Source organism: Salmo salar, chromosome 01 (assembly GCF_965601325.2).
Source record: "Salmo salar chromosome 01, fSalSal1, whole genome shotgun sequence".
NCBI classification, from domain to species: domain Eukaryota; kingdom Metazoa; phylum Chordata; class Actinopteri; order Salmoniformes; family Salmonidae; genus Salmo; species Salmo salar.
This window is the reverse complement of record NC_138291.1, coordinates 89,523,741-89,540,194: the sequence shown is the minus strand read 5'-3', so window position 1 is coordinate 89,540,194 and position 16,454 is coordinate 89,523,741. Positions and strand designations below refer to the sequence as shown.

Genomic DNA, 16,454 nt, shown 5'->3' with positions numbered 1-16,454 from the left:
AGCTTCAATGTGTCTTGGAAGGAAAATGCACCCCACACCACAACATATCATTTGTATCTCTCATTTACTCATATGTTTCCTTTATTTTGGAAGTTACCGGTTGCCTACAGTCAGGAAGGCCTGTGAATTCTTAATCTGGCCCTGGACATTTCCTGTTTTCATGTGTCAGGTAATTCATCCCTTGAAATGGTTGGATGGAAACGTGGTTAGCAAGCCCCTGGCTGTCCGCAAATAAATAAAAAACTAGAAAATCTGGCCATCTGCTCTGCTTAATATAAGGAATTTGAAATGATATATACTTGTACTTTTACTTTTGATACTTAGAAAATGTAATTCGTAAAATGTACTTTCGATACTTAAGTATGTTTTAAACCAAATACTTTTAGACTTTTACTCAAGTAGATTTTACTCGGTGACTTTCACTTTTACTTGAGTCATTTTCTTTTAAGGTATCTTTACTTTTACTCAAGTATGACAATTTTCTACTTTTTCCACCACTGCTGATTTTTACCGTGAGTATACTTGATCCTCTTCTCGAAAGGTTGTTTTCAGGCGCTCTTTTGCCCTCCAATCTTGTATTGCAAACAGGTTGCAACTCCACTCCACAAAGTAGCGGCAAAGAGCTATCTAGTTAGTGGGTCTGTGCACCAAAAATTGACAGAAGAAAAAACATTGACGTCACGCATTGTAGCAACAAGCGCGCGGAAGGAGGCAACGCGACAATCATAATATATCATCCGTTACGGTACTGTAACATGTTTGTCAACTATTAAATATGTTGTTTTTGTGTATATTTGCTGTTGTAAGAGCTGAAAAACTGAACCTTCTTTATGCTAACTCGTGTAATGGAACGAGTACTTCTATTTTGAATAGCTAGCCGGCTGCTAGCACACCGACGTTAACTATAGTTAGCAGCTTGTCACACTAACAAACAGAATGCTACGTTACTGCGTTCTCTTTTCCCGCAATGTTTGTTAGCTAGCTATGCAACTCAAACCTCATGTTACCTGGCTGAGTAGTTGATTCATATGAGCACAGTAATAATAGCCATTGGTAATGCCTGGTACTCAGTGTCAGTAAATTGTTAATCATCAGTACTTTGCAAGCCAATACATCTCTGTTCTTGCTTTCATAGAACACCACAGACCACCATGGCTTCCGATGACATTTCCCTGCTGGCCGAAGCGCTGTCCAAGACCCATGTAGGATATGGAGAGTTGAGCTACAAGGGCCAGGGACTGAAGCTGGACAACACAGAGTCTGGTGAGTGCACTGATTGCAAACTGGTCAACAACAGGAGACTTCAATATGGCATTGTTCTCTAACAATGCCAACACGGTTAACAGCTTTGATAATAGTCTTCTGTCATCTGTTGGTGAATCTGGTTGTCTCTGCAGTGAAGGAGTTGGTGCGGGAAATAGAGGAGTACCAGGGACTCCGGGCCCTGCGGTTGGAGGGAAACACAGTGGGAGTGGAGGCAGCGCAGGCTATCGCCAAAGCCTTGGAGTGCAAAGACCAACTTCAGGTACTGGGCTGAGAGAGCCTTGAGATCAGCTGGCTGGCTGGCAGGCTGGCTGGCTGAGCAGAGCAGAGCAGAGCAGAGCAAACTGACTTGGGCCAACTGCTGAAAGTAGTGAAGCCACACATTCACCCCATGATCCTTAGGAGGGTGTCAGAATTTTACTGTTGAGTGTATTTCTTTACATCTTGCTTTAACTGTTTATTTTTTAGAGTTGCCACTGGAGTGATATGTTCACGGGTCGCTTGCGCTCGGAAATTCCAACTGCCCTGGTAAGTCAACACTAACAACCTCCCCTTGTGCTTCATCTGATTTTATACATATACTGATATACAGTGGCAAGAAAAATTATGTGAACCCATTGGAATTATCTGGACTTTGCATAAATTGGTCATAAAATTTGATCAGATCTTCATCTAAGTCACAACAATAGACAAACACAGTCTGCTTAAACTAACACACAAACAACTATACGTTTTCATGTCTTATTGAACACACTGTGTAAACATTCACAGTGCAATGTCTTACCGTGGACTGATGAACATCGAGAGATACTTTTGTGACCCTTTCCAGCTTTATGCAAGTTAACAATTCTTAATATTGGGTTTTCTGAGATCTTTTGTTGGAGGCATGGTTCACATCAGGCAAGGCTTCTTGTGAATAACAAACTCAAATTTTATGACATTTATGCAGAAATCCAGATCATTCCAAAGGGTTCACATACTTTTTCTTGCCACTGTATGTTCCACAAGTCTGTAGCTCTTCATGTCTCTCTTCATCCTCAGAGGTCCCTAGGCAGTGCGTTGATGACAGCAGGGGCCAGACTGCGAGAGCTTGACCTGAGTGATAACGCCTTTGGGCCAGATGGGGTGAAGGGCATTGAGACTCTACTGAAGAGCTCTGTGTGTCACTCTCTACAGGAGCTGAGACTCAACAACTGTGGCATGGGCATCGGAGGGGGCAAGGTGAGAGTTTGGAAACACCAATTGTGTGACTGCTAGTACTTACTGACTTAGGAGCATAGGCCATCAATGACTCTTCTCCATCATTTGCTTTTCTGGTCTACTGTTAGGATGTGCCACAAAGTAACCAGTGTTTTGTTTGTTAGATCCTGGCGGCAGCGTTGACTGAGTGTCATGAACAGTCCAGTGCTCTCGGTGCCCCACTGAAACTGAAAGTGTTCATCGCAGGCAGAAACCGCTTGGAGAACGAAGGAGCCACAGCCCTTGCCCTGGCATTTCAGGTACAGACAAACAGACACAAATTGCAACTTTATGATGAGGATCTATCCCCATATCATTATTCTCTGTAATAAAGACATGTCTCTTGATCACACACTGAGCTTGGTAGATGCAGCTTGGCCTAATATCTTGCTTTTTTTTCTCCCCCTCGTCTCTTTTGTGCACTCTCCCTCCCCCTAATTTCTCTTGCGCTCTTTCTCCATCTCCCTCCTCTCTCTTATCAGCTGATGGGAAGCCTAGAGGAGGTGCACATGCCCCAGAATGGGATCAACCATGCTGGGGTGACTGCTCTGGCCACTGCCTTGCAGCACAACCCCCAGCTGCGCATCCTCAACCTCAACGACAACACCTTCACCAAGAGAGGGGCGTTGGCTATGGCTCAGGTATCACTGCCAAATGGTCTGCCTAGTGCTCTGCTGTAGTCAAACATGCGCTATATCTTGGTGCTAAGCCGGACAAAATAGTTATTTAGCTGATTGGGGACCTCATATACATATTAGTGTATTAACAAGGTTTTATTTTACGAGTTCTCTTCATTTATAATGATCTTTTCCCCTCTCTGTCCCCAGGCTCTGAGGCACCTGAGGACTGTGCAGGTGATCAACTTTGGGGACTGCCTGGTGCGTTCTGAAGGGGCCATCGCTCTCTCTGCTGTCCTGAGAGAGGGACTTCCCACTCTTAAGGTCAGTAGAGGTGTGTGTGTGTGGGTGGATTACCCATTCTTGTCTGATTGTGTTCATTCCTGTGTTCAGGAGCTGAATCTGTCCTTTGGGGAGATCACGGAAGCTGCAGCACTGGTGTTGGCTCAGGCTGTACAAGACAAACCCCATATGGAAAAACTGGATCTCAATGGTATTATTCACCACGCACTACTTCAATCAGTCTGAATGGCCATGAAATATAGATCTAAGTGTTAATGACAAATCCATTTTGTGTGTTTTGTTTATAATATATTACCTGTTTTTTTTGTCCAGGTAACTGTTTGGGGGAGGAGGGGTGTGAGGCTCTGAAGGAGACCATGGACAACATGGACAGGGCCGACATACTGGCGTCTCTCAGGTAGGTGTGTGTGGATGTCATCACAGGTGTGATTATACAACATTTAGCTATCGTCCTAGATGCTGTATTGGCCTTGTTCTATGCTCTATAGTGATGATGAGGGAGAGCCTGATGAAGAAGAGGAGGAGGAGGAAGAAGATGAGGAGAATGGGAAAGAGATGAAGGAGAATGGAGTGAAGGATAAAAGAGACAGCCCAGTGAAACCTGAGCCAACTTGTCATCCAGAGATCCTCTCTTTCCTCAGCTCCCCTACTGCTGAGACACTGCTCAAACTGGGGGACAACAGGACTGGACTCATCCAGCAACACGTAAATTATTACTGTGGTCATGGGCCATTCACACGTTAACTGTTGAAGTGTATCTGAAGAGGGCCTTGTTGTAAGGTTAGAAGGCAGTAACATCTATTGTGGAAACCTCCCTGGTCAGGTGGATGTGTCTGACTCTGATAAGGTTGCCGATGCCTTCCTGAGAATCTCCTCTCTGTACAGTGATGACCATGAGGTCAAGAAGGCTGTCCTGGAGACTATTGGTGAGCCTAAACAGTCAAACACCCTCTTCTCTAACTTCTGTCCGGCATCCTGTCTTGTCTCTGTGTTGGAGTGGGACACTTAATGTGACTAAGTTGCTCTGCTTGTCCTACAGACACCCTGTTGAAGAAGGCATTCTCTGGTTCCTCCCTGCAGACCTACAGCTTCCTGTCAACTCTACTGGTGATGCTGGGGCTCCTCAAGGTAGAAACACTATGTACAACATGCTTATACCGTTCACTGAGTCTCAGCCATGTCAGTTACCATGTTGGGGTCAATCCATTCAAATCCATTACTTACAGGAAATGGACAAAAAATATCCTGTTTTCTATGAGAATTATTTAACTTGACAGGTTACAAAAATGTAGCCCAACTCTGATTAGCAGTAATGCAAGCCCTAATGTATATGGCTCCCATGTTAATCTGTGCTGTTCAGGGTGAGGGCAAGGTGAAGAAGGTGCAGGTGTTACCTGGTCACCTGTTGGTTTTGGAGCACGCTGTCCAACAGGACTACTTCCCCCAGGACCACGCCTCCCTGCTGGACACCTTTGTCGCCAGGTAAGTGTGTGTGTGTGTGGTGTGTGTGTGTGTGTGTGTGTGTGTGTGTGGTGTGTGTGTGTGTGTGTGTGTGTGTGGGGGGGGGGGGGGGGGGGGGGGGGGGGGACCCGTTAGTCTGTCTGGGTAGGTTGTGGACATTGAATAGTAGGCAGCTCCATGATCCTTGGGGTCTCAAGGATGTCCCTCCATGAAGAAAAATAAAAAATCTAATCTTCTAATACATCACAATGGAGTAAATGACATTTCAATAGTGTCACTATAACATCACAATGGCGTCTAGACACACAGAATTAGAATGTATATTTCTATGAGGGGGGAACACGGTATAATTCTAGTTCGGTCCGTCTAGAGGCCATTATGAAGTTATAGTGACACCATAGACCCATTCGGTATTAGATAGGAGTGTGGGGCCACAACGTTCTGTTGTTACCTAGGTTACCCCATTGGCTCACAGTGAAAACTTTACCTTTTTCAAATGCAATTTTATTGTTGTCTGCTTGTTTTAGTCAATTACAAAACTACATTTTAAGGAAAACGCGTCTAAATATAACTTTTCAACAGAGCCTGCTCCAGAGCGTTCTCACTACTTATAAAAACTGAATATTTGTAGGGCTTCCCTCTTGCCCCTTCTCATCACTGTGCTAGCAGCCATGTGAGTGCTAGCTAGCTACCGACCAGAACATTAAGCTAGCCAAGACCAGCTACACAAACAGACTATAAAGTTACAAGTAGTGAGTGGAGTCACAAACGGACTGTACTAAAGAAGTTAAATGTCCTACCTGTAATGAAATGTTTTCCACGCACATAGCTATGTGTAGCTTACTTGAACACCGGGTTCCCACTCGCCCACGCTGACTAGCCTGAAGCCACAGGGCTCTTCTCGCAGGCTCTATTCCCCTATGTGGGAGCATTGCGAACCATAGGTCGGCATTTTTGACCTGGTTACATGTACATTGAACAACACAGCAGCTTTTCAGCATGTTTTGTTATTTCTCTATAACAAAAAAATCTACGACGAAGTTGTCTCTTTTAAAATGGAGGTCAATAGGAAAGAATTGTTGTTTTCCTCAATTTGTGTGTGTGTGTGGTCAAGGGGAATTCCTTATTACATAAATACCGACTGGGACTATTGGAAAGTCATTTATTGCACTGTGATGTAATTAGACGTGGGTTCAAATACAGTACATTTGTATTTTAAATACTTTTCCTGTGTATTTGGCTGAATCAACTACTTCTATATGAAAATAATTTCTTATAAATACTATTTGAAACTATTTTCAAATACATTTATTTTATCTTGTGATGAGCTTAGATTTTCCCACTGTCGTGGAGGTAAAAGTTCTTATGCGTTTGTGTATGCAACCTACAGGCACGGTAAAGCCCTGAAGTCCTGCAGCCATGCCCGAGATAGTCTCAAGTCCACACTGGAGAGAAGGATCTCCCCGGAATGCTGAGCCCTCCTGCAGCCCAAATGAACCAGTCAAAGCCACACAACCTACGCACACACTCCCACTCAGGACACACACTGCACTGATAAAGGGACATTCCTTGCATGAGGACCTCGCATAGATACTTTACACTGGACAGAAGAAGGGGACAAAAACCAATCTACCTACACTCAATACATACCTGTGGGTTTTCGATTCATGAAGCTCCTCCAATGAAGACGTATTGAAGAAGACTAGTTATTCAGACAGGGTTTCCTCAATTTTATTTTTGTATTTGTTCTTGTTACTATTTTTATACAAAAAAAGGGACATTTTCATTAAGCCTTTAAAGACATAGTGGGGAGAAAGTGATTTGAAAATGGAATAAATACTGAAGTTGATGGGCACACAAACAAGAATGGTGGTCAGATTCAGTAAGAACATGGTATTACGTTCTAAATTAACCTAGCTGGCCACGTCTGTACTGCTCAGCCTTAATATTATCCCACCATATTATTCCCGAGTTCAACCAGGTCAGATTCATTACTGTGCATCAGACGGTGAGGAGTGGACTACAGTATGCCTGTGCATCGCACCGTATGGACAGGAATAGACATCTATGTATGAATGGCTCTTGTACTGTATGCTGTTATAACAATGTAGAGCTCAGGAGACTAACTTGTTGAAAGGGAACTTATGGGGAAAATGAAATAGAATTTACCTTTGATTCTCATGTGTCTTACAACTTTAATGTAATGAACATTTATCTGTATAACATTGGAATACATGTACAGTATCATCAGGACTATATTGATGTTTTTCATGTTAATCTGATTGTATTGAGATGAAGTGAGTGATGTGATAAAATATTACTTTTCCAAGAGTCCTCAGTGTGTTTATTCATTTTAATCAAACTTGAACGGTAATCCTCAAACCAGAGGCAATTCCTCTTGTTTATTTTCACTGCCAGGGATTTACCGCAACATCTATGTTAAACACATGTATGCCTACAGTAGACCTATTAAGTGGTGTAAATATTTGATAGGCACATCAATCATTGACATTTAGTTGTTTGAGAGGCTGGTTAGTTGGGCTCAAGCCTCCATATAGAAGCCGTACAGTAGCTAGGCGATATGCATACTGTTTATACATCCCCTGAGGCGCAGCTCTACTGCGCACTTTGAAACTCACGAGAAATGAATCGAAAGACGGGGTCAGAGTGAATGGAGGGATAATGAAGTTTATTTTGGATGAGGTACAGCCAGGGGAAGAGCAGGGAGAGAGACCAGGGACCGTGAGAGAATAAACGGCAGTACAAAGAACTGGAGCTGAATAACAGGAACACAAATACGGAGCGAGAGTGAGTAAACGGAAAATGGTGGAGAGATGCTGCCTAGGTTGCGTTAGAATGAAGCGTCGACTTTGTGTTGAGACCTAATATATTGATCATATATTAATAATGGAAAAAAAACTTTCGGACTTAAATAACTTCTAGAGATTGGACAGAATGGGTCAAATACAGTGTCATGATTTTCAGTCAGCCTACACCTAATTAAAAAAAGACAGAGACGTGGGAAAGTTGTCGTGGAATAGTCAGGTAACGGTAGGAAACCAATAAAGGGAAATGTATTCCCCCATTCCTCCTGGTTTATTTACAGGAGACACTCGGCAGCGGTGAGTCCTGTGCCCAGCGGTGAATACACTGCGCGTCTTTGTGCGCAGCCGGCGTGCCAGCTCAACTGCGGTCTAAACTGCTTATCCCCGGGGGGACACTGACACACAGGCTTTGCCCTAGGAAATTCCACCGTCTCTTATTTCTCCCCCCTCTCTCACAACTCTCTCTTTCACTCAAAATTCACAACGGTCTATGATCATTGTAGATGGAGACAACTTTGAAAAGTGTTAAAACAGTTTTTCAATTGCTAAGTAGTAACAAGTAGGCTAGTGGTCAACAAGGATTACATAGTTTTGGTTGGATTTATCTGGAAACTGTCCTCGGTTCAGGTAGGGACAATCTCCCAAACCCATATTTCCAAACTTAGTGAATTGTTTTGGTTCAGGTAGACTACAAGGTGATAACGTTTTCATTGTGATGAAATAGCTTAACGTGTGTCTGTAGGCTATCATTGAAATACTGTCTTTAGATGTGGAAAAACACTTTCAATTAGTGAATTTCCATTATGAAACTAGGAGAAACATTGGGATTCATGCCATTCTTGCTATTATTGGCTATTAGGCCTACCCTCTAAATACATTTTCTCACAGTCTGAATCTGGTGACGCATGTGATTGGGCAGGTTTGAGAATTGTTCCATTTTTTAGTTGCGCTACCCATATATTCAGTTAGGCTACTTTAGCATATAGGTACATTATAACTATTATCTTATGTAGGCTATTGAATAAATACGTATTTATATAGTTTTACGAATGGATTAACCGTATGCGTAATTGGAGTTGTTGGACCACATTTAAATACATGTATTTAGATAGTTTTAACGCGGCGAGGTGTGAAACGGCTTTTCAAATCGAGATGCGTCTCACCGAGTTGATAATTAAGCCGTGGAATGTAGACCGGCGAAAACCGACGCATACTAGCAAAGACTTGAGAAAGCAAATAGCCCAAATTACTCTAATCCGAAAAAAAGACGGGTTGAGAAATTGGATTAACTCGATAAAGGGATAAGACTGAGACTCTCTAAAACATATAGGTCTACATGGGATATGGAATAGGCCCCCAACAAGCGGAATGGCTGTCAACTTTGTTTATCTTGTAGTAGAATAATATTTGCGCAGCCAGTTGAATCTCCTTTGATTTTCCAGATGTATTCGATGGACTGCCCCGCAGCCTTGAGGTCTCTGCTGATACTACTCTTGGCCATCCCGGGGGCGCACCTTGGCAAGTGCCCAAAGGAGTGCATATGTGACCAAATCTCACTCACTGTTACCTGTGTCAACAAAAACCTGACAGAGGTGCCTCCCACAATCGACGAGGTAAGCCTAAACCCCATGTGACTGACTCATTGAAATTCTGGATTTTATGAAGTAAGACCTAATGATTACAATTCAAGGGGCAACCTGTTTGAATACAGCAGGGTTTCCCAGACCATGTCCTGGGGCCCCCCCCCTGGGCGGCCATTTTGTTTTTTGCGTTTAGGGTTAGGGCAAAAACCAAAACGTGCAGCCGGGGGGAATACAGGTTGAGTAACAAAATCATATTAAACAAATCTCAATCATTATCAATCCCTTCCCACCATCAGATCACAGTGAAACTGGATCTGAAAAGCAACTACATCCAGGAGCTGCCATCAGGTTCGTTCAAACACACGCCGTACCTGACACACCTGTCCTTGCAGCGCTGCAATCTCCGCACCGTGAAGGAGGGGGCGTTCCGTGCTCTGGGCCGTCTCGTCTTCCTCAACCTGGCCAACAACAACATGGAGATCCTCTATCAGGTAAGAGATATTCGCACCGTGTTATATGTGACTGTTTCTGTGGTTTGACTATGTTTCTGGGGGAACTTGGTATTGAAAATGAAAAGCTCCACACTCTCTTTCTTCATCTCATTTTCCCTTTATCTCTCTCTCTCTCTCTCTTTGTCTTTCCGCCACTCTCTCCCCTCCCTCTCATTCCCCCTTCCTCCCACTCTCTCTCCTCTCCCATCTCCAGGAGTCGTTTGACGGTCTCTCCTCACTGAAGCAGCTGCTGATTGACCGTAACCGAGTGGAGGAGATCCAGCCAGGGGCCTTCTCTCAGCTGGGGTTCCTCAACCTGCTCTCCCTCACCCACAACCAGCTCACCTATATCCCCAACATGGCCTTCCAGGGCCTGCAGAACATAAAGTGGCTGCGCCTTAGCCACAACTCTGTTAACTACATGGCCACTGAGGCCTTCGCAGGCCTGTTCACCCTCACGCGCCTCAGCCTCGACCACAACGAGCTGCAGTTCTTTCCTACTGAGACCATGACCAGGTATGATGGTTGTGTTATCTCTTCCCTGACATACACTACACCACCCTTTTTCCAGGAACCATAAAGGCCTATTCTACCAACCAACCATCCATTCCTCATTCCTCTCTCTCTCGCTCTGTCTTTCTGCTTTCTCTCTCTGTTCCCTCTCTCCAGACTCCCAGAGGTGACCCGTCTGGACCTCAGTTTCAACCCCATGACCTTCCTGGGTGAGGAGACTGTCTCCATGAACAAACTCACACACCTCTTCATGGACCACATGTCCCTGCAGGACCTGTCCCACACGGCCGTGTCACTGTCCCCCTCTCTCACCCACCTGGACCTCAGCCACAACCAGCTCCGTGTACTCCAGCCCTTCACTCCAGCCTCCCCCAAGCTGGCCCGCCTTAACCTGTCTGGAAACCCCATCTACTGCAACTGCTACCTGCTGCCGCTGAGGGAGTGGGGCATCCGGAAGAAGGTGAAGCTGATGGGGGCTTGCGGGGGACCGGCTCACTTCTCTGGGGAGAACCTGGAGGCCATCCACCCCCGGGACCTGCGCTGCCAGAGCCAGGAGGCCATGCTGAAGGCTGAGTTTGAGGAGCAGACCAGGGTGATGTCGCCCCCCACCCCCGAGCCCATCAACAAGGTCAAGTGTCCTGCCAACTGTGCCTGTGAGGTGAGAGAGGGGGATGCTGAGATTTTGATATGGGTTATGAGCTTGCCATCCTAAAATGTATTTACCTCACCAAACCCTCTCTCTTCTATCTTATCCATCCCACCTGTCCTCCCTTATCCATCCCACCTGTCCTCCCTTATCCACCCCTCCTGTCCTCCCTTATCCATCCCTCCTGTCCTCCCTTATCCATCCCTCCTGTCCTCCCTTATCCATCCCACCTGTCCTCCCTTATCCATCCCACCTGTCCTCCCTTATCCACCCCTCCTGTCCTCCCTTATCCATCCCTCCTGTCCACCCTTATCCATCCCACCTGTCCTCCCTTATCCATCCCACCTGTCCTCCCTTATCCACCCCTCCTGTCCTCCCTTATCCATCCCGCCTGTCCTCCCTTATGCATCCTACCTGTCCTCCCTTATCCATCCTACCTGTCCTCCCTTATCCATCCCTCCTGTCCTCCCTTATCCATCCCTCCTGTCCTCCCTTATCCATCCCTCCTGTCCTCCCTTATCCATCCTACCTGTCCTCCCTTATGCATCCTACCTGTCCTCCCTTATCCATCCTACCTGTCCTCCCTTATGCATCCTACCTGTCCTCCCTTATCCACCCCTCCTGTCCTCCCTTATCCATCTTACCTGTCCTCCCTTATCCATCCCTCCTGTCCTCCCTTATCCATCCCGCCTGTCCTCCCTTATCCACCCCTCCTGTCCTCCCTTATCCATCCCGCCTGTCCTCCCTTATGCATCCTACCTGTCCTCCCTTATCCACCCCTCCTGTCCTCCCTTATCCATCTTACCTGTCCTTCCTTATCCATCCCTCCTGTCTTTCCTTATGCATCCCACCTGTCCTCCCTTATCCACCCCTCCTGTCCTCCCTTATCCATCCCTCCTGTCCTCCCTTATCCATCTTACCTGTCCTCCCTTACCCATCCCTCCTGTCCTCCCTTACCCATACCCTTCTGTCCTCCCTTACCCATCCCTCCTGTCCTCCCTTATCCATACCCTTCTGTCCTCCCTTACCCATCCCTCCTGTCCTCCCTTATCCATACCCTCCTGTCCTCCCTTATCCATACCCTCCTGTCCTCCCTTATCCATACCCTCCTGTCCTCCACTGTTCCCCTCAGGGTGAGACACACCACTCCTCCTGTGAGAACCGCGGCCACACCAAAGTCCCCCTCGGCTTCTCCCCCGACACGCGCCTCCTCGACCTGCGGGGCAACCACTTCCACTACATCCCTGCCAACAGTTTTCCCGGCGTTGCCAAGGTAGTCTCCCTCCATCTACAGCGCTGTAAGATTGTGGAGGTGGAGCCTGGTGCATTCCATGGCATGAAAGGGCTGGTCTACCTTTACCTCTCCGAGAATGAGCTTGACTCCCTCAACCCCGACGCCTTCAAGGGCATGCCTCAGCTCACCTACCTCCACTTGGAGAAGAACAAATTCACAGTCTTCCCCAAGGGGGCCTTCAAGCTGCTGCCTGGCCTGCTGGCCCTTCACATGGAAAACAACTCCATCGCCAAGCTGGAGCCAGGGATCCTGAATGGGGCGGAGAAGCTGAGGGGGCTCTATCTGACCTCCAACTTCATCAATGGTGTGGCCCCCAGGGCATTTGACCCGGCCCCCGACCTCGACACTCTTCACTTGGGAGGGAACAAGCTCAAGGAGGTTCCCAGTGATGCGTTAGCGAAGACAGGCAACCTGGGAGAGTTACGGTTGTCTGGGAATCCCATTCGCTGGATTGGACCGCATGCTTTCCAGCCATTAGCTAGGGCACTGAAGGATCTGTATTTGGACGGCATGGGTTTGGAGAAGGTGAGGGGATATATTTACATGCCAGTACATCTGTGGTTTTCCTGTCACTCCTCTACTTTCTCCTAGTTTTCGCGTATCTCGTATGCTCGTTTCTCTTCTGTCCTATTCCCTCCCCATTACACACCTGTGTTTTGTGGTTCTCCTGCAGATGTCTAAGGACTCTCTGGCAGGGCTGGGTGCTGGTCTGAGGAGTCTATACCTAGAGGGGAACCAGCTAGAGGAGGTGCCTGACTTCAACCCTCTGACGGGCCTGGAGGTCATCAACCTGGCAGAGAACCCTCTGTTGTGTGACTGCCCCCTGCTGCCGCTACGCATGTACCACGTTCGCACATTATGCTCTCTCTATTACATACACACACTGATACATGCTTGCAAACTCCCCCTCTTTCTTCCTCGCTCATGTACACACGTGCTGTAACCCACTCATGTTCACCCTCTCATACAATCTGTAAACACACAATCATGTATTAATGGCCACTCAGAAATATGCTGTACTCAACATACATGACAATGCCTTTGTTAAAGCCTAACTCTCTTTGCCTCAGGTGGATTGAGAAGGTGAACCTGAAGGTCCGGGCCACCTGTGTCCACCCACCTGAGCTGCGAGGCCTGAGGGTCAAGGACGTCCACGTCTTCAAGTCCTGCCCTGGAGGGGAAAGCCTGCCCTCTGCCCCCCTCCCGAAGGTTTCCAAACCCCCCAAGTCCACCAAACCCAAACCTGCCCACCTCAATGCCCCCAGACAGGTCAAGGTGGTGAAAACCAAAACTCGCAAGATTCAGACCCCAAAGCCCACCGTCGCCAAGAAAACCACCAAGAGAAGCAAGGTGGTTTGATTGCACATAGCTGTCACTAGAGGGAGCTATAACTATTACACGTAACTACAGGTGAGGAGATGTAACAGTCGAGGATGTGCCTCACTTGTCTCCCTCAAGGCTTTGACTTCTGTAGATATGCACAACTCAACACAGAACAGACCAACACATACTAAGACAGACACACAGGGGTCTTCATAGACGGATGCTATTCTGAAGAGGGTAGAAAAAGATGTAGAATTTCAATAGTGTTGAAACTTTTCTTTAACACCAGGATTATACTGTATGTTATTTCTATATTGAGTGGCTTCCTGTTGAAAATGTTCTGAATTCATACTAACATTTTAAAATGTTACATTATGAGATTTAGTCCGCTATGCTGATGCTTGCTAGTGAAAACCAAACTGTAGGGAGCTCTAACATTTACTTCCCAATCTCCACATTCCACTGTACGAACACTCACTCTAATGGCCATTAATGACATATAGTACGTTGTAATTGCACTTTCTTTTACCCACTTTGAAAACATTTTTGAATGTTACGGAGATAGAAATAAAGAATGAACAATTTTGTCAAGTGAGATTCTTGTTCAGTGTGGAAAAAGTTTGGCATAATAAACAGCTCAAAGCTAGGTTCCTACCAGTACATAACTCTACTGTCTCGGTGTGTGGTAGCGCATGTGTTTCATAGCAGATCCTAGTTTAGTCAGTAAAATGTGAAACGTGAAGGAAGGTCATAATTCCCACAGACACTCAGAGCAACCAGTTCACTGAAGTACTTTAATTCAGGATAGTATATACAACAACGAAAAGGAATCTGGATATAAAACAAATAAACATTATACAACAACATCGACTGGGTGTTTGTTATTCAACGTGTGAAAGAATGTCCTTAACGGGTGTCACAGTACTGGCCTTTCTGTTAAACTGGAACAGTTTTATTCAGCTCCAGAGCTGAGAATGTTCAGAAGTGGGACCAGCTCAGCTCAACAGACTCATCTGATCTTCAGGTTCAGGTGCTCCACAGCGATCAGTAGTGTAGTGATTTAAGGCTGTGATGGTGTAGAATGAAGTTAACCACAGACATTAATCTACTGTCAGTTTGGATAATTGTATTAGGGTATATCAATTTCAGTGAGTCTCAACGTTCCATCGGTTCCACCTCTGTCTGTTGCTTCCGCTTTCTGCTGGTCCTCTCCCTGTGGCTCCTGCTTGACCCCCCCCAGGGAGGATGGAGGGACCGGGGCCTCTGGCAGGGTCGGTGCGATGGGGGTCTCCACCTCCTCCACCTTCACTGCTATGACTGGAGAGAGAGCGAGAGGACAAACACAGTGAGCAATTAAGAAAAGTGAAAGGCATTCAATAATCATCTCTATGTTCTCTCTCTTCCAAGTTATCAACTACATCTGGTATGGCTGGAATGGAAGTCATTACAGGATGTGTGTCTACTCACTCTCCTGCTCCTCAGGTTCAGCCTTAATCTGCTGTGTGAGAGATGTGTGGTCTGACTGTTGTGGGGTTCCGGCCTCAGGTTCAGACTGTTGTGGGGTTCCGGCCTCAGGTTCAGACTGTTGTGGGGTTCCGGCCTCAGGTTCAGACTGTTGTGGGGTTCCGGCCTCAGGTTCAGACTGTTGTGGGGTTCCGGCCTCAGGTTCAGACTGTTGTGGGGTTCCGGCCTCAGGTTCAGACTGTTGTGGGGTTCCGGCCTCAGGTTCAGACTGTTGGCTCGGACGTCTTGGGGGGCGGTTCTTGGAGATGAGGTTTGCCAGTTTCTTCTTCACCATCCTTTTCTCTGGAACGTGCAAAGAGAGAGAGTTACAACAGAGGAAAACATTGAGTTGCATGGTTGAATCTAAAAGTGGGTTATCTGTTTTAGTTAGTATCTGTGGTGTGGGATGGTTTTGGGAGGACGTACTCTTTTTCCCCATAGGCTTGTGTTTCTTGCGACTTGCAACAGGATCTACGAAAAGGAGAGAACACAAACATGTCAAACAAACGGCACTCAAAGCATCAACACCAAACAGCGGGTGTGTGTGTGTTAGTGCCGTCCATCCCTCGGTCCAACCTGGACCCAGGAGTAGACGGAAAAAGTTCCAAAGTTGCCTGTGAAGCGATTTGAACAGGCAACCTTTGGGTTGCTAGACATTCGCCTTATATGCCCACCCATCCACCCCGACCAAACACATTTCGATTTGCCTTAAGTAACCTATCTTATGGACCATACCAAACGTAACATATCATACGCATTTGAGTGTCTCAGATTTGAATTTACTATGTTATGTCTAGTCTATGAGACCAAGCTGCTGAGTCCTCAGTTCTTACCTGGTCCAATGGGTGGCTGGAGCTGGTATCCCGTGACCTCGCACCAGCCCACAGGGTAGATGTCTGGTGACTGAACGTCCACCCACTGGTCAAAGTCTGGCTCCCAGCCATCAAAGTGCAGCAGCAGCAGCCGGCCCACACAGCGCCTCACGGTGGCCACGCACACCAGCCACGGCTCCATCAGGTCCACAGCTTCCAACTTCATTTTCTGAGTGAAGCCGTGACCTGAGCCGTCCTGTAGGATACACGCAGTCACGCCCGCCCACACACCATAGAACCAGAATTAGAACAGTGTTTCCAAACCTCTCTCAGTACCAATAGCTTCTCATAAGTCCATATACTGGAGACTGGGTACCTACCTGTATGACACTGGGTATATAAACAGCTTTGAGTTACCGTGTTGAAGAGCTGTGCTGGCGCTGTTCTGGCTCCCTTCTCCTCAAGGTATTTTGCCCAGGAGAAGGTTTTCCAGTCATAGCCTGGTAGAAAAGATGAATATGCCACCGGTATAAGGGATATGACACTGCATGGGGAACCACTCACTTAATTCTTATTACAGA

At 46.6% G+C, this 16,454-nt stretch overlaps 3 protein-coding genes across 6 annotated transcripts in view; 2 read left to right on the top strand and 1 right to left on the bottom strand.

Moving 5' to 3' along the window:
- Positions 1–514: 514 nt before the first annotated feature.
- LOC106609338 (ran GTPase-activating protein 1) lies at positions 515–7,214 on the top strand. 2 transcript variants are annotated; one of them, XM_014208052.3, is made up of 15 exons: positions 515–745; positions 1,146–1,263; positions 1,398–1,525; positions 1,732–1,791; positions 2,305–2,484; positions 2,628–2,762; positions 2,985–3,143; positions 3,330–3,443; positions 3,513–3,612; positions 3,735–3,819; positions 3,911–4,127; positions 4,246–4,348; positions 4,462–4,550; positions 4,783–4,904; positions 6,274–7,214. In XM_014208052.3, exons 2-15 carry the CDS (start codon positions 1,152–1,154, stop codon positions 6,356–6,358), a joined length of 1,689 nt encoding a protein of 562 aa, XP_014063527.1. In that variant the 5' UTR covers positions 515–745; positions 1,146–1,151; the 3' UTR covers positions 6,359–7,214. The 2 variants fall into 2 exon arrangements, with proteins under 2 accessions (XP_014063527.1, XP_014063516.1); XM_014208041.3 differs by having other exon boundaries at positions 518–745; positions 1,136–1,263.
- Positions 7,215–7,464: 250 nt separating this feature from the next.
- On the top strand, positions 7,465–14,424 carry chadlb (chondroadherin-like b). 2 transcript variants are annotated; one of them, XM_045723882.2, is made up of 8 exons: positions 7,465–7,691; positions 9,151–9,321; positions 9,588–9,782; positions 9,997–10,298; positions 10,452–10,953; positions 12,074–12,760; positions 12,909–13,075; positions 13,306–14,424. In XM_045723882.2, exons 2-8 carry the CDS (start codon positions 9,151–9,153, stop codon positions 13,592–13,594), a joined length of 2,313 nt encoding a protein of 770 aa, XP_045579838.1. In that variant the 5' UTR covers positions 7,465–7,691; the 3' UTR covers positions 13,595–14,424. The 2 variants fall into 2 exon arrangements, with proteins under 2 accessions (XP_045579838.1, XP_045579840.1); XM_045723884.2 differs by lacking the exon at positions 7,465–7,691 and adding an exon at positions 8,099–8,335.
- Positions 14,339–16,454, bottom strand: part of l3mbtl2 (L3MBTL histone methyl-lysine binding protein 2) — a 21,202-nt gene continuing 19,086 nt past the window's right edge. For both annotated transcript variants that reach the window (XM_014208001.3, XM_014208020.3), the window contains 5 exons: positions 16,291–16,373; positions 15,895–16,129; positions 15,488–15,532; positions 15,026–15,364; positions 14,339–14,875 (listed from right to left, as the gene is read on the bottom strand). In XM_014208001.3, coding sequence (XP_014063476.3) covers positions 14,688–14,875; positions 15,026–15,364; positions 15,488–15,532; positions 15,895–16,129; positions 16,291–16,373 — 890 coding nt within the window. In that variant the 3' untranslated portion in view covers positions 14,339–14,687. The remainder of the gene's footprint in view (positions 14,876–15,025; positions 15,365–15,487; positions 15,533–15,894; positions 16,130–16,290; positions 16,374–16,454) is intronic.